Raw genomic sequence first — 27,761 nt, forward strand, 5'->3', positions numbered from 1 at the left:
GCAGCGGGCAGCGAGGTGCAGGTGGTGAAGACACAGGCAGGGTGCTGTCACCCAGGGAGCTGCACAGCGGAGACAAGCCTCCCACTGACGCTTCTCATTTCATTCCTCTCATGGAATTGCAACTAAAGAAACCCCCCAGGAATATAGAGAGGATGAGGTGATGAGAATGTTCTAGAAGTAGACAGAGGTGGTAATCACAGCACATTGTGAATGTACTAAATGCCAGTTAGTACATTAAATGTACTAAATCATTTAAATGCACTTTAAAATGATAAACTGTTTTTTAGGGCTGCACCTGCACCTGCGGCATATGGAGGTTCCCAGACTAGGGGTCGAATCAGAGCTGCAGCTGCTGGCCTCAACCACAGCCACATCAGATCCAAGCTGCATCTGCAACCTACACCACAGCTATGGCAATGCCAGATCCTTAACCCAATGAGCAAAGCCAGGGATTGAACCTGCAACCTCATGGTTCCTAGTTGCATTCATTTCCACTGCACCACAACGGGAACTCCTAAAATAATTAACTTTTTTTTACTATTTAATAATGATCATTTTATTCTGAAAAACATCTGGGAAGGTTTTTTTTTTTTTTTTTTTTTTTGTCTTTTTGCCATTTCTTGGGCCGCTCCCGCGGCATATGGAGGTTCCCAGGCTAGGGGTCTAATCGGAGCTGTAGCCGCCAGCCTACGCCAGAGCCACAGCAACGCAGGATCCGAGCCGCGTCTGCAACCTACACCACAGCTCACGGCAACGCCGGATCGTTAACCCACTGAGCAAGGGCAGGGATCGAACCCGCAACCTCATGGTTCCTAGTCGGATTCGTTAACCACTGCGCCACGACGGGAACTCCTGGGAAGGGTTTTTTTTAGTGTTTTTTTTTTAATTTTTATTTTTGCTTTTTAGGGTTGCACCTTTGGCATATGGAAGTTCCCAGGCTAGGGGTAGAATTGGCTATAGCTGCCGGCCTACACCACAATCACAGCAAAGCAGAATCCCAGCCACATCTGCGACCTACACCATAGCTCACAGCAGTGCCAGATCTTTAACCCTTTGAGTGAGGCCAGGGATCAAACCCACAACCTCATGGATCCTAGTTGAGTTCACGACTGCTGAGCCATAATGGGAACTCTTAGTTTATTTTTTAATTGCGGTAAAATACACACAACTTAGAAGGTATCACCTTAACCATTTTTAAGTGTACAGTTCAGAAATGTTCATGAGGACATTCGCACTGCTGTGCAGCCCTCTCCAGAAAGCCATTCATCTCACGTTATCTCAAACTCTGTATTCACTTATCAGTAACCTTCCATTCTCCCGGGGCCCAGTCCCCGGTGACCACATCCTCCCTTCTGTCTCTATGAATCTGACTCACATAAGTGAAATCACACAGCACCTGTCCTTTTGTGACAGGCTTATTTCACCGAGGATAATGTCCTCAGGGTCCACGCACACTGTACCAGGTATCAGAATTTCCTTCCTTTTCAAGGCTGAATAATATTCCATATTGTATGTAGACCTTTTGTTTATCCAATTACCTGCTGATGGACATTTGAGCTGTCTCCACCTTTTGGCTATTGTGACTAATGCTGTTGTAAACACAGCCAAAAGTCCAAGATCAAGATATCAGGAGAGCCAGTTTCTCCCAAGCAAGGCCAGGGATAAAACCTGCATCCTCACAGACACTGGGCTCAAATATCTGTTTGAGATCTTGCTTTCAATTCCTCTGGATCTAACTATCCGTCTGTCCATCCATCCAACCATCCAGAAGTAGAACTGCTGGATCCTATGGTAATCCCATTTTTAATTTTAAGAAGAATGAAAACGGATAATTTTATATTATGAGAATTTTACCTCAATTTAAAAAATAGAGTTTTTAAAGCCAACTGCAAGAAACAGACTCACAAGTGCAAACCGACCAGAAATTCTCAGGTTACCTTAATTTGAGGACACTAAGGAGGCCAACTTATGGTATTTCCTCAAGTGTACCAGGACTCAGAATAAACTAGAAGGAAAGGAGCTGGGACCAGAACTAAGCCCAGGGCAGGAGAGCTGCCTGGTTTCATGAGGACTATTATCAAGAGGATATACTGCTCATCAGATGCTCCTTGTGGAGGTTTGCAACATAAAGGCCGACAGCAATCCTGGGGATGATGTTACAGAGACTCCGTTTGGTGCAGGCAGTGTGACTGGTGACAGCACTAACACTGGCTGGCAGGTGCCGAGGGGGTGGCGCCAGGCGCGGGGAGGACACTGTAGACAGTGTCCCCTCTTCATGGCAGCCTTGTTAGGTGTCACCCTCCCTTCCAAGCGGAGGGCTGGCTTCAGGGTTAATCAGCATCTCACCCGAGGTTTTGGTGCTGGATCTGAAGCCAGGCTTACGAAGCCTGGGTTTCCTCTCACTGTATCACACCCATCAATGAGGGTGCTGGGTGAGGATGGGGCTGGGTTCTTGCGGCAGTTTCTAGATCTAGCCATTTACGCTATTATTTTTCTTAAGCTAAAATAATGTTTCTTTTGAGATGTTAAGGGCTGTATTGTGTCCCCCAAATTCATAGGTTGAAGTCCTAAGCTCTAGCACCCTGGAATGTCACTGTACTGAAAGCTTGGGTCTTTGAAGAGGCCAGGAAGTAATGGCTCCTGCTGGCTGTGGCTCAGCAGTAATGAACCTGACTAGGATTCATGAGGATGTGGGTTCAATCCCTAGCCTCGCTCAGTGGGTTAAGGATCTGGCATTGCTGTGAGCTGTGGTGTAGGTTGAAGATGCAGCTCAGATCTGGTGTGGCTGTGGCTGTGGTAGAGGCCGGCAGCTGCAGCTCCAATTCGACCCCTGGTCTGGGAACCTCCATATGCCACTCGTGCGGCCCTAAAGAGAATTGAAAAGTCTAGTAAGTTGACATGAGGCTCTTATTATTATTATTATTATTATTCTTTTTAAGGCTGCACCTGAGGCACATGGTGGTTCCCAGGCTAAGGGTCAAATCGGAGCTACAGCCGCCGGTCTATACCACAGCCACAGCAACGCCTGATCTTAGCTGCGTCTGCAACCTTTGCTGCAGCTTGCAGCAACGCTAGATCCTTGACCCACTGATTGAGACCAGGGATTGAACCTGCATCCTCGTGGGTCCTAGTCGAGTTCTTAACCCCCTGAGCCCCAGCGGGACTCTGAGGCTCTTCTAATCTGACTGGTGTCCTTCTGTGAAGAGAAAATGTCGACACGCAGAGGGAGACTTGCACCCAGAGGGACCAAGTCAGGCCACAGTGGGAAGGTGGCCTCTGTGCAGGCCAAGGAGAGAGACCTCGGGAGAAGCTACCTCTTCTGACACCTTGACCTTGGACGTCTCACCTCCAGAGCTTAAAAAAATAAACTTCCGTTGTTTAATCCAGCCAGTCTACGGCATTTTGTTATAGCAACTCTCGCAGACTGATACACATGAATTACGATAGTGGTTTGAGCCCATTCGAGTAGCATTTCATCTGGACTCCAAACCCCCTTTTAACAGGATAACCACATCCTGCCTCAACAATCTTAACCTACACTGACAGCGCGTCTTCAAAAACACTAATATTTCTGGAAGGGTATGAAGCAGTGTGACCTTCTTTAGGCACAGATGTGTCAAGAGATTTGCTTTTCAACTGCCGGTTTTAAAGTCTGTATGTTTATTTTTACCTCCTTGAAGAAAAGGAATCACAAGCAGGAAAGCACAGGCGATGGAAATGTGTACTATTGCGTGGCACGTCACAGACCTCAAACGTCCTGCACCAAATTACGGTCCATCCACGGATACGCTCATCTTCAAGGGACAGCCTGGAGGAGGCTAGTTGGTGCTAAGGCTGGATGGTGGGTTTTGAAAAGCGTGCTGTAAATGCCTGTTGTTTTGTCTTGTGTTTGGCGCCTCCCCCAGCCCCATCCTGGAACTGTTGCTTCCCCGCCCCTCCCACACAAAGGGACAGAATCCGGGGACTCCAGCCTGAGAGGGAGGATGGGCCTGTGGTCCCAGATAGAAACCCAGCTTCTACGCAGACCTCAACACGCTCCCCCTTCTCCGCCCCTGAGCTCCTGCTGCTTCCCTTTGTTCATGGGAAATTCTGGTTTCTCAAGGAAAAGCTCAAAGAGTTGACCTGCCCTCTGCTGTAGGGCCAGTGTTTTGTTGATACTCAGAATGCCGGAGACAACTGAAAGGAACATTTGCTTAAAGGTTAAAAATCGGATACCGCCCTAGAAGGCAAGCTGTCTACAACTAAGATCGTAGACAGGTCTACCCAGAGGCCAGCCTTTCCGTGGAGAGAAGTATTTAAACAGAAAATAGCTGCCTAGATAACCCATTGTGAAAAACCAGTGCCCTCAGAAAGTGTACTTAAAACAGAGTTTAAAGAATAAGTGATTTTTGTTTCCTTGGAGTGGAAAAGATTGACAAAGCCTGTTAATTTTGAACTTTCCCGCCAGCCTCTGATTCACACCCTGAGGCCAGGGACCAGCCGGGAAGTCACAGATAAAACCCAGCCCTGCAACACGAGGACCTGTAGCTGCAAACGAAGAGCGCATCAACCAGGGGAGACACCGCGGTCAGCAGCCGTGCGCCGCGAGTTAGTGTCAAATCTCCTGCTGACATTTGATGTTAAACCTAAAATGTTTTAAACACATAAAAACCCTATAGCCCATCCTGGCTCATCCTTCAGGAAGCATCTCGTTGTGGTATATGATCGCTTTCACTGTTACAGGCTGCCACACACTTTCAAGCCTTGAAAACGAAGAATGGCTGCAAATATGACCAGATACTTGGTATCCCACCCACAGTAGGAATTTAATTTCTGATTGGCTCAATTTGGGCCCTCAGATCAGTGCCAGGCATACACAAGGCACCGTGGGTGATTCGCATGCAGACCAGCACAGCCCTGCGTCTCATTTGCAAAAAACGGTCCTAACCTGGAGTCAGGTGCCAACCGCTTACTATCAAGTCCGTGAACTAAAGAGGAAACGAGGACAGAGACTGAATCTCCTTCCAGGGAGCAATGAAAGCGGGGTCTTCCTAAAGGAGCCCTCTTTCCTGAAATCAGCTTAGGTCTTAAAAAAAGAAAAAAAGGAAGACAACCTTTACGCTTCAATCTACAGTGGAAAGTAAAAAAAAAAAATTCTATATTGCTTAGACTGAGTGGCATCACGGAAAGATGTTCTTGGAAAGGGTTATCGTCAGTGGGTCCATTTTGAAGACAAGGTCTTGCGTGTATGTCCTTACTTTTAAAAGAGAAAACTACACCCGCAGACTTAACGACTGTGTGTGCTCGTCTGAGCACCCCTGTGGCTTCTGGCCTCTCACAGAGGAAGTCCCTTCCGAGGGCAGACCGACAGGCTCAGGCGTCACCTGGGGCCCACGGACCTCATCACTAGGGTGACCCGGGCACAGCACGATGCAGGTCTCTATCTACCACCTGCATCACTAAGCTCGGTAACGTCACCCCCCGCTTTCCACGCCTCAGTTTTTCCCATTTGGAAAATTAACGACAGTAACCACCTCTCTCTAAAAACCTTCGAGGGAGTATAATGGAGATTAATTACAGAGCCTCTGCAGAGAAATCCAAGTTCCTTCTGGAGAAGAACTATATAGATAGAAGGGGGTAATTACGGCTCTTCAAACAAAAAAGTAAAAATAAAGCAAATCTATGAAATTAAATCATAGGCAATTTATTTTTAGTAACCTAAAAATAAGTGGCTAGGTCAGCAAATCAAACTGACAATAAAAGCTGGAAGCAATCCACTCTCTTACTTAAAAAACATTAACAGGAGTTCCCGTCGTGGCTCAGTGGTTAATGAACCTGACTAGTATCCATGAGGATGTGGGTTCAATCCCTGGCCTCGCTCAGTGGGTTAACAATCCGGCGTTGCCGTGAGCTGTGGTGTAGGTCGCAGACGTGGCTCGGATCCTGCGGTGCTGTGGCTGTGGTGTAGGCCGGCAGCTGCAGCTCCAATTCGACCCCTAGCCTGGGAACCTCCACAAGCCGTGGGTGTGGCCCTAAAAGACAAAAAAAAAAAAAAGTCAACAAAGTGTTTTGGTTTTGGGGTTTTTTGGCCCCACCTGTGGCATGCAGAAGTTCCCAGGCCAGGAACTGAACCCACACCACAACAGTGACAACACTGGATCCTTAACCCACCTCCGAGGCCACCGGGAACTCCAAACAAGGTATTTTTAATCCAAGGAAAAGACAAGCAAGGAGTCAGCACCTTTTATGCTGCCCGTCACTACAGGGTCACAATCAGATGTCAACCATTCATTGGAGTTCTTCATAGAGTTTTGCCTGAAGTCACTGCTTTCTCTTAAATATAAATGTGGAAATAGGACAGAAGTCCATGGAGCCCTTGTATCCCCCCAGCCCCCACCCCCAGAGGATCACATTTAAGCATCCTAGGAAGCTCCAATTCTGACAACCCAAGAAAAAGATGGACCATTTCATAATAAGGATGATCTATACGAACAGAGAATTCTAACCTAACTCCTTGGCCTATCATTTTAAACAAGTGCCATTCCCTTCTCTCCACTTAATGGGACGACCGAAACTAAAAGGAGCCTATGAAAACAAACACTTCTCGGAGTTCCCATTGTGGCTCAGCGGTAAAGAGCCCGATTAGGATCCATGAGGACGCTTTAACCCACTCAGTGGGCTAAAGATCTGGTGTTGTCGCATGGGTTGCAGATGCAGCTTGGATGCGGCGTTGCTGTGGCTGTGGTGTAGGCTGGCAGCTGCAGCTCCTCTTTGACCCCTAGCCTGGGAACCTCCATTTGCCATATGTGCAGCCCCAAAAAGCAAAAAAAAAAAAAAAAAAAAATTCTCGAGCGCCTACTGTGTTCTAAGTACCATGCTGGGGCACTTCTGATGCCATATTTCATTAAGGCCTCACAACAAACCCAGAAGACAGATGAGGGCACCAAATGCTCCCAATAGTTTTGCCCAAAGAGGCACAGCTGGATAAGTGAAGAAATTCAATTCATCAAGGGTGCAAGTGAAACGAATCCCTACCAGACGGTGCCAATGAAAACACTGCCAACTTTGAAGCCTGCACATTTATTTGTGCCTAATCTGACAAAAGGAGCCACAGGCAGAGAAGCCACAGGTGACAGAAACGTGTACAACCACACCCCTCGCAGCACTCTTCCAACTTCCTGAGCCAAGACCATGCGTAGGTATCATCATCTTGGTTATCACTGTGGTGCCCAGGTTACCCCAGTGACGAGGGGGATGGGATAGAGGTGACGTCAGAACCTACACGTCTGCCCTGGCCAGTGAGCTCCTCCGTTACAGGCTGGAACAGACAGGAGGAGGCCGGCGCTTGTGATCTGCAGGGTGCACGCCAAACAGTTTGGCGGTGGGCACCCCCACCAGGCCGGCCCCCTCCCGCCCCAGCCTGGACGCGTGCCGTGACCTTCCCTGCCACCACTCCAACGGGTGACTGGACCAACCAGACGATGCGTAAACGCGTGTTTAAGTCATCTGCGGCATCACTGACCTCGTCTGGTTGTCCTGACTTCTTTTGATTTATTTCAGCTAAGTGCAATTTTAATAAATATCATCAAAGTCTTTTAAAGAAAACAAAAAACCCCAGGTACACCCTCAGGATCATAGGCTGGATTCCACAGGAAGGTGAACATTCTGGGTGCTCAGTGGCTGAGCCTCAAACACGGCAGCTGACGTACCTTAGCGTTGAGCGGACACACGGACAGGGCGCTGCGAAAAAGCTGTTCCTCACTCCGCCACTCGCCGCTGCGAACCATGCACCTCAGCGTGTTTATCAGTAAAACTCCCAGTACGAGGGCGGCAATTGGTTTCTTAAGAACAGAGATGCGGTAAAGGTCATGAGTAAAATCCATCCATCATCCTGGTCGTGAATGGCACCGCCTCCCCGGACCAATACCTTTCTCTTTTTTTTGGCTGCGCCCATGGCATGTGGAGGTTTCTGGGCCAGGCATCAGACCTGTGCCACTACAGGGATAACATCAGATCCTTAATCCACTAGGCCAGCAGGGAGCTCCCCGTTACCTTTTTCTTTATTTTTGTCTTTTTGCCCTTTCTTGGGCCACTCCCATGGCATATGGAAGTTCCCAGGCTAGGGGTCTAATTGGAGCTGCAGCTGCCAACCTATGCCAGAGCCACAGCAACGCAGCATCCGAGCCGCGTCTGCGACCTATACCACAGCTCACGGCAACGCTGGATCGTTAACCCACTGAGCAAGGGCAGGGATCGAACCCGCAACCTCATGGCTCCTAGTCAGATTCGTTAACCACTGTGCCACGACAGGAACTCCCCGTTACCTTTTTCTTCGTATGTTTACTGAGAGCTCCAAATCCGAAAGTCAGCAGCATGCAGAACCCAGCGCTGGGCAGGTACAGGACTCGCTCTGCGACCACAAAGCCCACGCGGAAGAACAGGTTACTCGCAGGAAGAAAGGGGATAATGAGAAATCCCAGGCCCAGCGAGAGAATCCTGGAAGAGGAGGAGTAATTCAATGGCTACTTTCAGACTCACCAAGAAAAATGTCCTACTCAACTTCAAAATCACAATAAAGACTTTTCTTTTCCATGCCAGCAATTGAGAAAAGGCATCAGCAGCAGCAGAGAAATATCATCAGTAGAGAGGGTCAAATCAGGCAGCATTAGGATAAGACATAAACAGCTTCTTCAGGCCCTTAGCATCGAGCTTGAGGATAAAACTTGTAAGTCACAAAACTCATAGGAATCATGTTAGAATGATTACTTTGTGAAGCCTTACGAATGCACCTGCTCCCAGCTATACCTCAAACCCTGGAGGCACTGAAGAGCTCAGTGCATTTTGGTCCCAATTAGTCCAATTTATTGTCCCCCTCTGCCCACCCTGAAACTTAACAGGAATAATGCTACTTAGCTAGTTGAAGCCTTATGAAACCTGAAATGAACGAATACCATTTTGGGGTGCTCCATCCTACATTTCGGTCAAGCAAAAAGAAAGCGGAGAGCAAAGGACCACTTCGGGAAACGGGCCATCATTCCCCATGTCCTCGTGATGTAAGAGGTTGAGTTAAGAAGCAGGTCAAGTGTGGCGGCTCGCCCTGTGCCCAGAGTATTAAAAACAATCCTGTTGCTCATGGAAATCAAATTGGGACCAAGGTGTGTTGCCCTTTAGAATTATGAACCAATTTAAGACGCGTGTAAACTTAAAACTGAATTTATTTTGAATAATGACTAATCTAACTCCATAAACAGCTATGCTTAAAGAAAGTCATCTTAAACAGCTTCATTCTCATGAAATGTATATGCTTTTCTCCCAATTATTTCCTCCAGAACCTTTTTTTCCCCCTTTTAGGAGGAGAGAAAGAACAGCCTCTTTGGGGTGGCAGTTTATTTTGTCCCAAATAACAAGAGGAGGAATCACGGTAGCACCCACCGGGGTTTTCTGAAGGAGAACTGTAATGCAATACACATGAATTACACTCTCAGTTCGGACCATAAATTACACTTTGCCACCTGCAGCGAAAAGGATCTCAAAATGCTACTTGTTGGGGGGAAGGGGGGGTGGGAGGGGGAGATAAAGGAGTCGTCTGTACCCCGTCCTCCAAGTTCACTCCCCGCTGGTGGAAGCCAGCCATGGGCTCCAAACGGACAGAACTCATCCTGGCCACAGACATGCATTTGGAAACAAGGTCCTTAGACATTCTGTCCACAAAAATCATTGAAAAGGATCAGTGCTGGATTTAGCGAAATGCTAAATCAACCCCGAGGGGAAGTTAAAATTCAGCTCGGCCTCTCACCTTCTCTTGTGGCTGTCCTCAGAGCAGAGCGCTTGGCATATCAGGCCAATGAGGCAGAACCAGAGTGCTGCCAACGCAATTACCCTCCAGTCACCGACTGACTTAATGAGGGGGATGCAGCCCATTGACCAATCAAAACACAGCCACCAGGGGCACAGCAGCAGCCAGGCATTCAATGAATAGTAGTAATTATAGTTTATGGCCTGCCAATCAAAAGAAAAACAAACATTTATTTGATACTGAACTTGGAAAAAAAATATATATATCCTAACTTCACGTTGAAGGCATTCCTATGTTGCAAGGAGAGTAGTTGTATAAAATAAAATGTTGCCACTTTCTACATATGCAGAAGTTCCTGAGTCAGGAACCAAACCTGTGCCACCGCAGCAGTGACAGCGCCAGATCCTTAACCACTAAGCTAGCAGGGAACTCCTAAATGCACTGAGATTTTTAACAGATAAAAATATAGCAAAGCCACCAGACTGCTATACATTTGCTACATTTCTGATCAAACTATGTCCCATGTTCTATTTACTGAGTGAGGCCCAAAGTCCATGACCCCGAAAATCTGAGGTCCTGGGGTCACCCATGTGCCTGACAATGTAAGTACAAGGTTCTCTGGTCCGTGATTTCTGTCTCGATGAAGTGCACAGCAAAGACTCCCTTGGAAAACCTCTGGGTCGAATCAGAGGTGCAGCTGCCTGCCTACACCGCAGCCACAGCCATGCCAGATCTGAGCCATGTCTGCCACCTAAACCACAGCTCACGGCAATGCTAGGTCCTTAACCTGCTAAGCGAGACAGGGATCAAACCTGTGTCCTCATGGATACTAGTCAGGTTCGTTACTGCGGAGCCACAACAGAAACTCCCTCCTGGGCAAACCGTGATGAGGAAGTCCGGACACTATTAGACTTTTATTTATTTTTTAATTTTATTTATTTATTTATTGTCTTTTTTGCCATTTCTTGGGCCGCTCCCGAGGCATGTGGAGGTTCCCAGGCTAGGGGTCGAATCGGAGCTGTAGCCACTGGCCTACGCCACAGCCACAGCAACACGGGATCCGAGCCGCATCTGCAACCTAAACCACAGCTCACGGCAACACTGGATCCTTAACCCACTGAGCAAGGGCAGGGATCGAACCCGCAACCTCATGGTTCCTAGTCGGATTTGTTAACCTCTGAGCCACGACGGGAACTCCCACTATTAGACTTTTAAAGAGACCAAGGATATTGTTACATTTTCTCTTAACCCTGCCACGCCAATTTCCTTTATAACAAAGTAATGGGGTTGGGGACACTTTAAGGAGGCTGCCAGGAAACCTGACATTTTCTAAACCACCCACTCCTCTTTATTTCTGTTTAGAAAGGAAACACATGGAGTTGAGATCCTCTCAATGCCCTAGTAAAAACCTGGTTTCATCCTAGAACGTGCTTGGTGAATGGAATCAAACGTGCAGGTGTCCCGCTTAGGGGGGCATTTTGTGGGTGTGCTGGGGAGGGAGACGAGGAGGAGGGCAGGGGAGGGAAGATCGGGACCCCGACGAACAGAGCAGACAGACGCGGGACTCACCCTGACCAGCATGCTGTCGGCAAAGGAGGCGGGGTTGTCCACCTCGGTGAAGGCTGGCGGGCCGGTGCCCATGATCTTCCAGCGCACGTAGAGCATGCCCGCTCCCCCCGCGGCCAGGAGAGTCATCCGGAACAGGAGGCCCCCATTCCTGAGCAAGCCAGGGTTCTGAAAGGACACCACGAGGCCCCTGAAGTCACAGATGTTTCGAATAGAAGTGTGGCCCAGCCAGGGACAAAAGTGCAGCGGTCCTGCCTGAACCGCCCTGACACCGCGCTTGAGAAGGCCGGCTAGTTTAGATTCGAAGTCGCAAGAGATCCTCTGAAAAGGGCATTTTAAATCAGCTGGTCCTGGACGTTTTCCGCATCTTGGCCGGAAGACCAGAGCAGCTACTCACCTCGAATGATCTGTCCTTGTGTAGCACCTTCTGGACCATTTCCAGGACGTTTAACTTGCTCATCACCAAGATGTCAAAGACGGCATTCAGACCCTAAGCAAGCAGAGCGGGGCGTCAGCCACGGGACAGCCTGACTCGGGCTGGGTGGAAACTACACTTCACGATTTTACTGCTGAATCTAGACAAGAAATGGACTGGACCAGATCACCGCAGCCCACCTCTCTGGCTCGAAAAATGAAACGAAACCAAACATATCCCGTTGTTCCTATGCAATTAGCTCAGGGTAATGCAGTCTATCCACTCGATTATCTCGTCAATCCCCGTTAGTCCTAATTTCACAGTCTGCATATGAGAGACCTGCAAGGTGCGGGACAGCCAGAAATGTGCGGTGCCCGGGGAAGCCCTGCAGAGGTCGCCTTCCATTTTTACGGCTTTAAGCAGTCCCTTAGCTGATGTAACTGACCCACTGTCTGCTCAGTAACCACACCTAGGACTCTAAAGGCAGCCGTCACCTTGAAGACCCAGCCGCATAAGTAATTACATGGCAGGCACTGCAGGTGCTTGCTGGTTTCTCAGCAAAGGCCCTGGAGTGGGAGCAGAACACAGAATCTCTGCTGGGGCTTTGGTGAGCTCTCAGGGTCCGCCTCCTGTCTCTCTTCTTGCCAGGGAGCCAGGTCACGTGACCGAGTTCCAACCTACGGGATGCGGGCAGAAGTGATAACGCACCATCCTGGAGGTTTCTCCAAGACCCAGACAGGCTCCACCCTCGGTGCCCCGTCCAGTTGGCTGGGGTGGAGATGTTCAGAGTGATGCTGGAAGCCACACCCTGAAGACGGCAGAAGCTCCGGCAGGAGCTCTGCCAGCCTGGCCCCCACCACGTGGAGGCCAGCCAGCCACTGGTGCCCACGACTTTCAGGGGAATGACAAATAACTTCAAGTATGTAAAGCCTCTGGCCCTCGGAGGGGATACTGCAGTTCCACCTGTGCTAACAGCTTCCGGTAGCACTGTGATCATTTCTTTCTAGCAGGTGATGGCTGCTCGTGAAGCGATGACACCCATGGTTACTGGCTGAAGGCTCACCTGGCCTTGAACTCTACTCTCTAGGATTCAGTGGCCTCTGTATGGATGTGGCCGCTGCAGGCAACATCATGCAGCTAAACATCCTGCCCAAACGAGGTAAAGTGGTCAGGATATGTACTGTGTAGACAGCTCAAGCTGCCCATAAATGACTTGGGTCTTTTTAATATGGGGCTTCGTGGCAAAGAAGATCATCAATCATCAGCAGCCAGCGGTAATTTGCGGTTTGCAGAGCAAGGATGATGTCCCTACTTTGCCCTCTCCCATCAGTGCCCAGGGCCATTAATTACCCAGCACACGGGCCAGTGCTGGGTTAATCACTTCACAGAGTCCTGATTTGTCCACCCATGCGACACATGATTTTAGTGGGTCACAGAGGACCGCTTCTGCCTGGGTGTGAACCGTTTTCTAGAAGGCGGGAGCTCCCCGCTGAGCTGCACTGTCTTCTTAAGACCATTCGTTCTTCTGCCTGCAGGACCATCACCCAGGGGTGGCGGGGTCATGTTGTCACAAACACTGAGCCAAACGTGAGTCTGGCTCTCCCTCCTCCTTCCTACTGAAACGTACCATCCAAATATCCACATTCTAATCAGATTTTTCCAAAACTGCTAAATGTCATCATACTGTTTTCGTTTTTCTCTTTTTTGGCCATCCCATGGAATATGGAGTTCCTGGGCCGGGGGTCAGCTGCACGTGCGACCTAAGCCACAGCTGTGGCAACGTGGGGTCCTTAACTCACTGTGTTGAGCCGGGGATCGCACCTGCATCTCAGTGCTCCAGATATACTGCTGATCCCACTGCACCACAGGGGGAACTCCTCACCATATCTTTATTCCATACATTCCACCTAATGTTTTAGTGCTTCTCAAACATCACCCAAGGGCCTTGTGGGTTCTGAGATCAGAAAGTTCTGATAAGCTCCCAGATGGTGTGGATGCTACTGCTCCTCAAACCACACTCTGGGAAGCCAAGGTTGAGGGCAGTGGTTCTCAAAGGCGACTGTGTACCCCCCTCCCCAACACCAGGGCTCGCCTGGCAGTGTCTGGAGACATTTTAGGCTGAGAGGGGTAGAGACAAGATGCTGCTAAATATCCTACAATGCACAGGACCTGCCGCAAAGAACGAACGATTCAGCCCAAAATGTCAATAATGCCAAGGCTGAGAAATACTTGGTTTAGAGCAAACTTTAAAAATGTAATGCAGAGTTCCCGTAGTGGCTCAGCAGTAACGAACCCGACTAGTATCCATGAAGACACAGGTTCAACCCCTGGCTTCACTCAGTGGGTTAAGTATCCAGTGTTGCCGTGAGCCGCAGTGTAGGTCGAAGACGTGGCCTGGACCCTGCGTTGCTGTAGCTGTGGTGTAGGCCAGCAGCTGCTGCTCCAATTCGACCTCTAGCCCGGGAACTTCCATATGCCGCACCTGAGGCCCTAAAATGAAAAAAAAAAAAAAAAAAATTTTTTTTTAACTCGTTGGGAGCTTCCTGGTGGCCTAGTGGTTAAGGATCTGGCATTGTCACTGCTATGGCGTGGGTTTGATCCCTGGCCAGGAAATTTATGCATGCTGTGGACTTAGCCAAAAAAAAAAAAGGTAACTCATGAAATACAAGCATTTTTGAACTGAAATTCTTTCTATACCATTTCCCAGCTGGTTAACCTTGATCTCACAGGCTGAGCCCCGTAAAACCACCGATCTTTGCCTCGACGGGTGTCAAACCCCCAAGAGCCGGGGCCGCTCTTTCTTTCCCTCGGCTTCCTCTGTGGGCCAACATGCATCCGCATCCATTTTCCATTTCTCCATCTCCACTCACATCCCCCGCCTCTCAGCATCCCTCCAATAATGAAGGTGGGAAATTGGCTAGAATGGAGAAAGAAGGGCATCACCAGGCCTCTGCCTCCCTGGGGCTTCAATTCTGTGCCGACACAGGGGCGCACGCCTGGACTCTTCGGCGCCTTCTCTCCTCTGACATTTCTGGGCGAAGCCGGGCATCACATAACACACATCAATACTTATTTAATCAGGACCAGAAGCAGGGATGCGGTCAGAACACTGCTGTATTTAGAGCATCCCAGAAAAGCCACAGCACTCCTCTCTCTTTGTCTCCAGGATGTCTCCACAGGGCTAATCACCGCTCTTTAGGAACTGTCCCCTCTCCATGTCCACCCGCTCTAATGACTGTCAGCCGAGACAGTCAGTTCCCATGTGAACCACCAGCATCACGACCGCACAGGTAACTGGTCTGGCAGAGTGGGGTTCGGGAGAGGAGGTCACGCGGGCAGGGCAGCCCGGATATCTGTACAGGAGGGAAAGGACACGGGTGGAGCGCAGGCCCTGACGGCACCTCGGTCTTACCAGCACGGTGATGCCCTGCTCCTTGCACAGCATGGCCACTGCTCCCAGGAGGATACTCAGCAGCACCCAGAACGTGGAACGTGTTCCCTCCTTGTGAGCTGCCAATTAGGGGAATGACAAACACAAAAGTCACGCAACATAGCTCAGTCTTGTTAACACCTGGAACTAAAAGCCTAAGCATGCACCTTCGAGAGCCATGATCTAAAAACAGAGCTTGCTTTACAGACAGCAATTCTCTGCAGGTGCGTTAGAACCGAGTTTCTAGTTAGGCAGCACCAGCTACATGCCCTACACAGCCCCTCTTGAGGGGGCCCTAGCAGGTGCCCAGAGCCTCTGGGGGGCATTGTCACACAGCCCTGCTCACAAAGACACCTCAAGGCAGGGTCCCCATGGGGAAATTCCTTCTTCCCACCCTGCTGATCACCTAACAGGCCGTTCTGACAGGCTGTGCCGAGAACCCCGACGGGGCGTGGTCGTGCTGCTTTGGGTTGTCCAGGCCCCAGCAGTCCCTGCTGCTGTCACAACAGGGGTTGATGGGGACACCTGATTGGCTCTGAGTATCTCCACACCCCTCAGGGGAGGAATCCAGGGCTGTTCTGAGAGTGTCTACCACTTTCAGGTAGAACCCGGGCTCTCTGAACACCAGGGGCTCAGGAACGCGGAATGCTCTGCCACCAGCGGGGAGCAGCTCCGGAGGATGCAGGACCACCTCGCCCACCGGCAGGGGGACTGGGGCAGTAACAGGAAGCGGAAACTAATAACCAGCCTTCCAGGGAGAGAGGGTCTGCTATGCATTGGTGGTGGGTGGAGTGGGCAGTTTGGGGGCTAGAGCTGAACTGCTCGGGAGGAGAGGAAACACAAGAAGCTTCTCTGCTCCTCTGTGATACTCTCACCTCCTCATCAAGGCAGATGATGAACAAACACTGAAAAAATATTTCAAAAACACTGGAAAAAGACCTAAGTTTGAGGCGGGGCAAAGTGAACCTGCCTTGAGGGGGTGCCCATGAGTCTTGGTTCAGCTCTGCTTAAAACCAGAACTCCCGGGAGTTCCCGTTGTGGCTCAGTGATTAACGAATCCGACTAGGAACCATGAGGTTTCGGGTTCGGTCCCTGCTCTTGCTCAGTGGCTTAACGATCTGGCGTTGCTGTGAGCTGTGGTGTAGGCTGGTGGCTACGGCTCCAATTAGACCTCTAGCCTGGGAATCTCCATATGCCTTGGGAGTGGCCCAAGAAATAGCAAAAAAAAAAAAAAAACCAGAACTCCCGGAGCTCCCATCATGGCTCAGTGGTTAAGGAACCCAACTAGCATCCATGAGGATGCAGGTTTGATCCCTGGCCTCAATCAATGGGTTAAAGATCTGGTGTTGCCGTAAGCTGTGGTGTAGGTCATAGTTGAGGCTCAGATCCCACATTGCTGTGGCTGTGGTGTAGGTCGCAGATGTGGCTTGGATCTGGTGTTGCTATGGCTAGGGTGTAGGCTGGCAGCTACAGCTCCGATTGGAACCCTAGCCTGGGAACCTCCATATGCCGCTGGTGCAGCCCTAAAAGACAAAAAACAAACAAAACGGAACTCCAGAGTTCCTACTGTGGCTCAGTGGGTTAAGAACCTGACAAGTATCCATGAGGATGTAGGTTTGATCCCACAGGCCTCACCCAGTGGGTTAAAGGATCCAGCATTGCTACAAGCTGCAGTATAGGTCAAGGATGCACCTTGCATCTGGCGTTGCTGTGGCTGTGGTGCAGGACGGAAGTTATAGCTCTGATTTAACCTCTAGCCTGGGAACTTCCATATACTGCAGGTGCGGCCCTAAAAAGACAAAACAAACAAACATACTTGAACTCCTTGCCTAAATTCCAGCTCTGCCAGGTACCACGCGACCTTGAGCAAGCTACTTTTACTCAGGTTCAATGACCTCGTCCATAAAATGGGGGCGATGTTACCTATACATTCCCTACGTGAGGGAAAAACTAGAACTACCTGGCCATGTGTTAAAAGTTACATAAATACGCTTGCAAACCATCTCTCTGGAGAACACAAAGGAAAACAGCTATATTAGCTTCTGAACAGTTTTAAAAAGAAAATTTCAGGTAGGAGAGGAAGTCTTATATTTCACTAGATAAGCTTTCATACTGTCTACATTTTCGTACCTAGGTACATGTATTAAAAACCATACTAAAAACTAAACATTAAAAAGAAAATCAGAGTTCCCACTGTGGCTCAGCAGGTTATGAACCCGACTAGTATCCATGAGGATGTGGGTTTGATCCCTGGCCTCACTCAGTGGGTGAAGGATCCCGCACTGCAGTAAGCTGCTATGTAAGTCAAAGATTTGACTCGGATGTGGTATTGCTACGGCTGTGGTGGAGGCCGGGAGCTGCAGCTCTGATTCGACCCCTAGCCTGGGAATTTCTATATGCTGCAGGTGCAGCCCTAAAAAGCAAACCAAAACAAAACAAAAATCACTTGGTATAACACTGGGACCACAGAAAGCATTCCGTGTTTGTTGCACATGAATCAGCAAAACCATCCCAGGTTGATGGGCAAGAGTCTCTAATGGGGTTTTGAAGGAGCAGTCAAGGGGGTCACCAAAATGTGCCAAGCTCATTAAGCCATGAAAAGATACACCTCGGTTCTCATTAAACTGCTTGAGCAGGAAACCAACAGTCAAAGTGTGTGTGTATTGCGGGGGGAGGGGGGGGGGAAGGGGTGATGGAGAGAGCAGATCTCCAATGATCTGCAAAGCCCAGGATGAGAGTCCTCGGCTCCCCGGCCTGGAACAGTCGTGGGGTCTAGGGGGCAAGCGCTGCTAACCTTGAACTCTCTGCGTGTGGGTGGAGACTCCTGTCAAGATGTCGAGGGTCTGCTCCCCGCTGAGCCCCCAGACTCTCAACGCAGTGTGAGCGAGACTGTCCCCCACGCCACCCGAGGGCCTGGATGGCTGCTCGGAGTGTGTCCTCATTCAGACAGGCCACCGCGGCCGCAGGGGTTCCAAGTCAAAGCAAAGGGACACACAGGCCAACATTTTTTGACGGCCAAAATGGGTAGAATGCGGAACCGTTTAATCTGGCTGTATAGTCAAGGCACCAGGCCAATGGATGACCAGACAGGACAGTGTCACTGCCTGGGATTCCACTGCCCCGAAAACACACAACATGAACCCACAGTGAACACTTGTTATAGGCCTTCCTGATCCTTCCTCTTGTCGATGGGATAAAGGGGTGGCATTCAGGGCGACCAGCCTCTCCCCAGCTTCCGGCACACGGGCCAACCTGCTCTCACCGGCTTATTCGGCTGTCAAAGGTCACTTGGGCTGTGCCAGCCACTCCTGCCCTCCCGAGAGGCCTCTCTTCCCGATTCACTCATCTTGGTCACAGAACAACAGCAAATGGTCCTGTGTGTACGCCTGACTGCCCACGAGCAGGGGCTGGCTCATGCACGCCGGTGCCCTTAACAGACCCCCTAGATGAAGCTGGGCCCAGCAGTAGCGCCCTAGACGGTGCTCGGCATAATCCATCACCACGTGCCTCTCACGCGTTATTACAAATACTTGATTTTCTGTATTTTCCCCCAGATGGGGTTTCTCATCCTCAAACTGCTGACACATGGGTTGACATTCTTTGCACCAGAGCCTTCCATGTTTCTTTTTTTTTTTTTTTGGCTGTGCCTCGGGATGTAGTTCCCAGGGCCGGGGATCTACCCCTGTACCACAGCAGCAACCCAAGCTGCTGCAAAGAGAACCCCTTTGCCATAGGAGAACCCCTGCGCCTCCCTTGTTTCTGCCCATGAGATGCCAGGAGCACTCCCCACCCCCAGCTGTGATGAACAAAGGTCCTGGAGGGTGGGAGGGGACCACCCCCAGTTGAGACCATTGCACACAACAAGTGCTACTCACAGCACATGGTCCATGGACCTGCCCTTGGATCTTGTAAGAAAGGCAGACTCTCAGGCCTCGTACGGACCCTCGAACTCAGAAACTTGAGGGTGGAGCCCAGCCAGATGCCTTTTATTTTAGGGCTGCATACGCAGCATAGGGAAGTTCCCAAGCTAGGGGCCTATGTCACAGCCATAGCAACTCGGGACCGAGCCACATCTGCGACCTACACCTCAGCTTTTGGCAATGCTGGATCCTTAACCCACTGGGCGGGGCCAGGGACTGAACCTGCATCTTCATGGATACAGGTTAGGTTCATTACTGCTGAGCCACAACAGGAAGTACCTACAAGTTTTTTAACCAGCCCTCCAGGTGATTCTGATGCTAACCTTCAAGGAGCACCACCCTGGATGGGAAGTTGGTTCACAAAACAGGTTCACCAGCCTGTTCTGACAGAATCCATAGCACCTGACTCTCTTGGAGAAGGGGCGACTGACAAACCACAGAACCACAAGCAATGGCTGGAGCTTCTTGGAGCTGTGGCTGTGACCTCCCTTGCAGTGATGGAAATACTGGAATCCTTTCCAACATGCTTCCAGTGGGGGCCATGCGGCCTTGATTTTTGGAACTTCTGCCATAGCTGTCACTTTCCACGACAGCCCAGCCCATTTCAGTTTTAACTTGGGTTGTTTAATACGCTTTCTTTCTTCCTTTTTTTGGCGGGGAGGGGAGCATGCTCATGGCTTGTGTTAGTTCCTGGGCCAGGGATTGAACCCAAGCCATAGCAGGGACAATGCCAGCGCCTTCACTGCTAGGCCACCAGGGAACTCTATTCAACATGCTTTCTTAGAGGGAGCCCAGGCCTGCCTCCCAATGCCCTTGAGCAGCATCTCACCAATAGCTGAGGTGGCACAGGGCCTGGAAGCCAAATTCTCTTTACTGAAAACCACTACATAAGGGAATATTGAGTTCCATCAAGCAAACTAAGGATAACTTCACTTGCAGAAATTAATTACATGATATATGTAATACCAAGAAATCATAATTACCGGCCACCAGAACAAAGTCTTGTTACATTAGATGTGTTTGCACTGGGGTGTTTATATATTTATTGGAATTTTTCATCTGCTTTGGACATTTGCTAGCAATCATTAGACAAATGTCCATAGACACAGGGCTCTAATAAAAACACATCTGGCCACAACAACCCTAAAGCCAACGTACCACTTAATTCTTTTTAGGATATAAATTTGAGCAAGGCCTTACAAGCTTTAGCAGGAGACCACAAGGGTTCAGCTGGCAAAACAGGTGGTCGCACTCACAACAGGCCACATTAGAGCGTGGGGAAGCCCATGGCTTGTGACATGTGACAGAAATGGATGGAAGATGACACCCTTAAGGCTTGTCCTCTCCATCCCAGCGAACGCATGGTTCAGAGTCCCCCCTCCCGGAACACATCACCTTGAATCTCTGTCCAACCACTTTCAGGATTTTCTCGCATCAGCAGTTAACACGTTAATAAACACCTTTAATTATAAATGAACCCATGGAGTTCTCTTGTGGCCAATCAGGTTAAAGATCCAGTGTCGTCACTGCAGCCACTTGGGTTGCTGCTATGGCTCAGGTTTGATTCCTGGCCCAGGAATGTCAGCATGCTGCAGTGGCAGCCCCCCCGCCAAAAAAATTATTGATGAACCCACTAATTACCACGGAGTCCCCTCCACCGGGTAAAAGACAGCCCGCCCTGGCTCCCGTGCCTCCCCCAGGCCCCACACCTCCAGGTGCAGCAGGGGAGGCAGTGCTGCAGTCCGACTTCAGCCAACTTTTCACATCCAATAAGCATTAAGTTGAGTAGTTGACTAGGAACCAAATGGACCTCTCCCCTCCTCATGCTTTAACTGGGTTTGATTTTATTTTTTGGTCTTTTTAGGGCCACACCTGCAGCATATGGAAGTTTCCAGGCTAGGGGTTGAATCAGAGCTGCAGCTGCTGGCCTGCACCACAGCCACAGCAATGCCAGATCAGAGCCACATCCACAACCTATGCCGCAGCAATACTGGCTCCTTAACCCAGTGAGCAAGGCCAGTGCATCCTCATGGATACCGGTCAGGTTCTTCACCCGCTGAGCCACAATGGGAACTCCTAGGTTTGATTTTTTTTTTTTAAGCTCCTACTCCTGCAACTTGTGTTCATACCTCTTAACGAGCTGTAACATGATTTCCCAAGGTAACATTCCCTGTTCTCAACATTAAAAGCAGTCCCCTTGATCATTTTACATTTCATCTTAGAAAAACGGAATTAGCTGGTATTTTACCTGACGGTAAGATGGATTAATTCCCCCCGCCCCCCACCACGAACCAGTGGTTTTGACGGGAAAAACATTCCCAGCTCCTCCATTAAGACACCCCAAGGACGCTTGTTGAAAGCACTCCATTAACACAGAGTTAAATTACTACAGGGGGGTGAAAGTACTGGGCTCATGTTCCCCTTGTCTGGAGTTTAAAATGGCTTTCTCCTCAGCTGGCTAAATCAGAGAGTTCACTGCATACGGAAAAATAACTTACACAAAAACACAACCTGCAGGTTCACTGATAGCCTCCCTAATCTCACCTTAATTTCGCCACGTCTCAAACCCCACATGTCTGTAAGGGACTCAGACTCACCCTCCACCTCTCAAATCCTTCACTGCGATTCTTCTGAGATAGCCCTATTCTTTAATTTTCTCTTACACTTCAGATATCACTCAAACGTGTCCAATATGAAAACACGTGAAAGATGAAGACAGCAATTCTTTGCCACAGAAATTTCGGGTTCAGTGACTCTTAAACACAGTGGCAAATTCCAGCAGTCAGTTACAAACCTAGGGATGGCTTCACATTCAGAAAACCAAATTCTAGATCACTTCTGTCCAAGAGGAAGCATTATGGTTCATGAACACCTGAAATTTACCTGGTCCCTATTGTGACATGGTGGAGGCATCAAACACACACCAGATTTTGAAGACTCAGTATGGAAAAAAAAGAATGTCAGACATTTCATAATATTTATACTGATCACATGTTGGAATTACAATATTATTAATATACTAGGCTTAAAATATATATATATTTTTCTTTTTTTAGGGCCAGGCACACCTGTGGGCGGCATATGGAAATTCCCAGGCTAGGGATTGAACAGGAGCTGCAGCTGCTGGCCAACATCACAGCCACAGCCACGCTGGATCTGAGCTGCATCTGTGACCCACACTATAGCTTGCAGCAATGCTGGATCCTTAACCCACTGAGTGAGGCCAGTGATTGAACCTGCATCCTCACGGACACCAGTCAGGTGTTCTTAACCTGCTGAGCCACAACAGGTACTTCTGAAAAAGTATCGTTAAAATTCCTTAGCCTGTCTTTTTTAATAATGTGGCTACTAGAAATTTTACGTAGGTCTCACATCGTACTTCCTACCGTCTGGCACTGTCTACACCATGTGATCAGAGACGCAGCTCATACATGAAAGGATCTGCACAGTGTTCCAAGCACGCCTTTGAAAACTTGGAAAAGATGAAATGAATTGTCTATTTAAATCCAATTCTTTCTCTCCCCATCCCTACCAGACGAGCCACGTGATCTATAATCAGGAGCCATAAGACTAAGCATGCACACACACACTACAGCTTTTCCAGAACCCAAACTAGGAAAGCTAGTTTGTTACTTCAACAACGGGAGAGTTGAATAATGTCACAGTCGACCATGTCCCTTGGTATCTGCAGTTCTCTCGCTTTTTTTTTTTTTTGTCTTAATAGGGCTGCACCTGCAGCATATGGAAGTCCACAGGCTACAGGTGGAATCAGAACTACAGCTGCCAGTCTATACCACAGCCACAGCAACACGGAATCTGAGCTGCATCTGCAAACTACACCATAGCTCATAGCAACGCAGGATTCTTAATCCACTGAGTGAGGCCAGGGATGGAACCTGAATCCTCATGGATACTAGTCGGATTCGTTTCCGCTGTGCCAACAATGGGAACTCCGTATCCGCAGTTCTGCATCCAAAAATTCAACCAATTTTTAGTCCTGTGGTGCTGATGGCTGTATTTGCTGAAAAAATCTGCCTACAAGTGGACCCGCACAGTTCAAATCTGTGCTGTTCAAGGGCTAACTGTATTTTTAAAACCATTTCATGTATGTCAAAGGGGTCCTTCTTTTTTTTTTTTTTTTTCTTATTTTCTAGAGCTGCTCCCACGACACATGGAAGTTCCCAGGCCAGGGGTCCAATCGGAGCTGCAGCCACCAGCCTACACCACAGCCACAGCAATGCGGGATCCAAGCCGCATCTGTAACCCACACCACATCTCACGGCAACGCTGGATCCCTAACCCACTGAGCAAGGCCAGGGATCGAACCCTCAACCTCATGGTTCCTAGTCGGATTCATCAACCACTGAGCCACAATGGGAACTCCAAAGGGATCCTTCTTATAAATGTGTGGAAGGTAGGTGCATGATAAACCAAGGCCAATGTCACAGCACTGATAAAGCAGTTCTAGGACTGAGGGCAATCAAGACAGGTGTTACAAAGATGAAATCATCAACTGGGAAAGCGGTTCTGAGCCTGGGGACAGCCCAGCCTAGCAGACTTCTGGGAATAAGGTCTCCTCTAGCAGAGTTTTTCCCCGAATTAAGATTTTCTTTGAGTATTAATTTATCAAGGTGACTGATGTGAATAACTGCCAGGGTATACAGCATGCTCTAGAGAAATTTTCACTTGTGTTTTGTATGTTTCTATTTAGCAATGAACGCAAGCTATTCTTTTATTCCCAACTTGGAGCATTTTAATAAGACAATGAAACAGATAATAGTAGGCCATCTTGCATACAGTTGGCACTGAATACATACTTGTTGAGTCAATAGTTTCACTTATTCCCATGTCTATCCGAAGTCTTATTATATTACTCTATTTCAAAGGCAATTATGAGATGTAACTTCATACCAAAAAGTTAGTAATTTGCTTAATGTGAACAAATACAGCCCGAAATCAAGTATGAGCTTGTCATCTTTGACTTTTCTCACAATGCAAGAATCTCCATCATGTAAATGATTCTTTAAAAAAATTTGTTTAAATATGCAAGGAATATTAAAAAGCCAAAGGAAAAAAACAATCATTTTAAATTCAGACGTAACTGTTAAAAACAGTAAAAATAAATCCTGAGAAGATATTGCCTCCAGTGCAGTTGCATTTATGAATATTTTTATTCAAAAAAGTCTTCCCCAAAGAGGGAATTCGAACTGGCGCAAAAGCTCTGAGTAAGCATCTCAGGCTAGGTCCTCTGTCTCAATCTCCAAGCAGTTTGCTAAATTTTAAGCACCTATGACCCAGGAGAGGAAATTAAAAAAACCAAACCAAACCACTATGCGGCATCTCTCATCACTTAAGACGACAACTTGCTCCAGGACAATGCAGCATTAGCAAACGTAACAATAACCCAGAACTTAATGAAGACTGGCTTAGAAACTGTTTTCCTGGTTTGGTATAGGCCTCTGGGATCTGGGATAATCACTTCGGTAAATGGAGCCAAAGGCTAATGGGTGGTGGGGATGGGGTGGGAGCCCTGGGGGAAGGAAAAAGCCCAAAAACAGGAACAGAAAGATGCCTGTCAGCGCTAACACCCACAAGAGCCAACAGATGTGATTCAATTTAATGAAGCACGAGCCTCGGATTTGGCACTACTTTCAAGTGGGAAGATCTTGCAGAAAAAGCATCACATTGTATGAGCTTCCCCCTTGACTCGATGCCTGGCATCTCCCAGCCTTGAAGCTGGCACGTCGAGGTATATGTGGGAATCACTCCACCCTGACAGGTGGCCCCAGCTCCCTCTGCCAGAGCAACACAATGAGCATCAGATTCTCGCTCCAAAGTGGGGGCCAAATCAGTGCTCCCCTCCCCGCCTCAATGAAAGATGCCAGGGGCTGCCTTTCTAAAATATGGGACCACTTTGGGATAATCCAACAATGCAGGAGCCAAAGAAATGAGCACACAGAGAAAAGAGCGCACACATGAATCCCACTCCCACAATTCAGATGGCCAGGACCCCAAATCGAAAAACAAGTGTCCCAGATTATGTGAGTTAGTTACACAATCACCCTAATTTCTTTTAAGCCTGTGTGAGTCTAAGTCAAAGAAAAACAGATGTCTTGAATCAGAATGGAAAATGAGAGGAAATGAGATCCCAAGAGTTAAGAGTGGCCCTATATTGGCTGTAAGGAGAGCAAGATAGCAAAAAAGTTTAAGAACTTAGAACAACTATGATTTGAGATCTTGTCTTTCATAACATTTATAATTTTTTTTTTTGTCTTTTTAGGGCCGAACCCACGGCATATAGAGGTTCCCAGACTAGGGGTCGAATCGGAGTTACAGCTGCTGGATCAGAGCTGCGTCTTCAACCCATACCACAGCTCACAGCAACGCTGGATCTTAACCCACTGAGCAAGGCCAGGGATTGAACCCACATCCTCATGGATACTAGGCAGGTTTGTTAATGGCTGAGCCATGATAGGGACTTCCGAGTTTAGAATTTAAAATGGTGATTCTAGGTATGTAGCAAAGTCCTTCCCCACTAATAAATGGGATCATTAAATTTCTCTTCTTAGTCTTAACCCCTTTTTTAGCCACCCGAGGCATATACAGTTCTCGAGCCAGGGATCAGGTTTGAGCCACAGTTGCGACCTATGCCACAGCTCTGGCAATGCAGGATCCTTAACCCACTGTACCAGGAAGGGGATCAAACCTGCGTCCCAGTGTTCCAGAGATGCCACTGATGCCGTTGAGCCACAGCAGGAACTCCCCATGAAAAGATATTTTAATGTACCAGCTTATAAAAGAAATTGCTTGGGATATTCTATCAAGTTTATTGTGCAGAGAGGTTACCTGTTTCTAATTTAAAATACTAGGCTTTAAGAGAGAGGGATGCTGACAGGATGTCCTAAGAATAATACTTTTGGGAGTTCCTGTTGTGGCTCAGCAGGTTAAGAACTCAATGTTGTCTCTGTGAGGATGCGGCTTCAAGCCCTGGCCTCGCTCAGTGGGTTAAGGATCTGGCACAGATGTGTCACATACGCAGCTTGGATCAGTGTGGCTGTGGCTGTGGTGTAAGCCGGGAGCTGCAGTTTCGATTCAGCCCCTAGCCTGGGAACTTCCATATGCCACCAATGTGGCCATAAAAAGAGAGAGAGAGAGGGAAAAAAAAAAAAGAATCACACTTTCTGATTTGGGCATTCAGAAATAATAATTAGCCTACCATCAACTTCATCTGACTTTTTTCTTTTCTTGAAGAATAACTATGAGTTCTTTATAGGGATAGTTCCTTTTCCTAAGGGAAAAAAAAAAAATTCTGTTCTAGGAGTTTCTGTTGTGGCTCAGTGGAAACGAATCCGACTAGGAACCATGAGGTTGCAGGTTCAATCCCTGGCCTTGCTCAGTGGGTTAAGGACCTGGCGTTGCCGGGAGCTGTGCTGTAGGTCGAAGACTCGGCTTGGACCTGGTGTTGCTGTGGCTGTGGTGCAGGCCAGCAGCTATGGCTCTAATTAGACCCCTAGCCTGGGAACCTCCATATGCCAAGGGTGCAACCCTAAAAAAAAAAAAAAAAGAATCTTGCTTGGAGATTTTTATTTAAGCGCGCTCTCTCTCTCTCTCTCTCTCTCTCTCTCTCTCTCACACACACAGAAATGTGACGTGAGTAGGTTTTTTCAGTCTCTAAAAATGCCCAGATTCCAGAGGTTCGTACAGAATTGCTTGTTAATAAACTCAGGCAGTTAAAAGTTGTCCAGAGCTTTACAATGCAGGCACTGCATCTATAAAGAAAACCAACGAGGTTTATCAAAAAGAAATGTACCCTCTCAAAGAGCTTTCTAACTAGTTAAATCATTAATTTCAGAGCACTCAATTTTTTTGTTCCCTTATAAAAAAATATTAAATCTGTAAAAAGAATCTTTTTTCTTCTGTAAAAAGAAACTTTCTTGAACTTCAAGTTTATGGATGCATGCTAGACCTTTTTTTGAATTTGCAGTCTAATCCCAAAACGACATAGACCAGGTCACTTTAAATATAAGTTTAAACAATAAAGAGCATTTTTAATTAATTACTTATATTCCGGGGCCAGGGATCGCATCCCAGCTGCAGATGTGACCTGCACTGCACCTGTGGCACCACCCGATCCCTTAACCCACTGCATCAGGCTGGGGACTGAACTTGCACCTCTGCAGAAACCTGAGTCACTGCAGTTGGATTCTTAGCCCACTGCACCACGGTGGGGACACCAGCATGTATTATTATTTCGGTCCAATAAATACCAGGCTGAAATTCGACCACAAAAAAAGCTTTGAGTCTCAGCTGCAACCACAAAAGAGCTCTGAGGCACAGCGGACACTTCAAAATACGTGGGCTCCTCACTGCTCAGGCCCGTGTTTACCCTCTGCTTTCTGTGCGCTCCACGCTAGTGAGAGAGGGGACAATCACGACCCGTGTGACTAGGTCTTGGGGCAGCTCAAAGTCCAAAGGAAAATCCACACCCCTGCACGCCCATTAGTATCAAAGGCTCTGCTCTGCTTGAGAGTGAATTTAACAGAGATAAGATGGAAGAAATTAGCATTTTAATACCGAACCACCATGTGATCCAGCGATTCCGCTTGCGGGTATTTACTTGAAGGACATGAAAGCACAGCCTCGAAAAGATAGCTT

The 27,761-nt window shown here is 48.3% G+C and overlaps 1 protein-coding gene across 4 annotated transcripts in view; it reads right to left on the reverse strand.

Annotated features, from left to right (window-relative positions):
- TMTC4 (transmembrane O-mannosyltransferase targeting cadherins 4) overlaps positions 1–27,761 on the reverse strand; it is a 78,401-nt gene that overhangs the window by 21,449 nt on the left and 29,191 nt on the right. For all 4 annotated transcript variants that reach the window (XM_047755942.1, XM_047755941.1, XM_047755940.1 and 1 more), the window contains 6 exons: positions 15,169–15,266; positions 11,739–11,831; positions 11,345–11,509; positions 9,776–9,978; positions 8,304–8,475; positions 7,689–7,820 (listed from right to left, as the gene is read on the reverse strand). In XM_047755942.1, the coding sequence (XP_047611898.1) occupies positions 7,689–7,820; positions 8,304–8,475; positions 9,776–9,978; positions 11,345–11,509; positions 11,739–11,831; positions 15,169–15,266 (863 nt within the window). The remainder of the gene's footprint in view (positions 1–7,688; positions 7,821–8,303; positions 8,476–9,775; positions 9,979–11,344; positions 11,510–11,738; positions 11,832–15,168; positions 15,267–27,761) is intronic.

The sequence above is a fragment of the Phacochoerus africanus genome, chromosome 13 (assembly GCF_016906955.1).
Source record: "Phacochoerus africanus isolate WHEZ1 chromosome 13, ROS_Pafr_v1, whole genome shotgun sequence".
NCBI classification, from domain to species: Eukaryota; Metazoa; Chordata; class Mammalia; order Artiodactyla; family Suidae; genus Phacochoerus; species Phacochoerus africanus.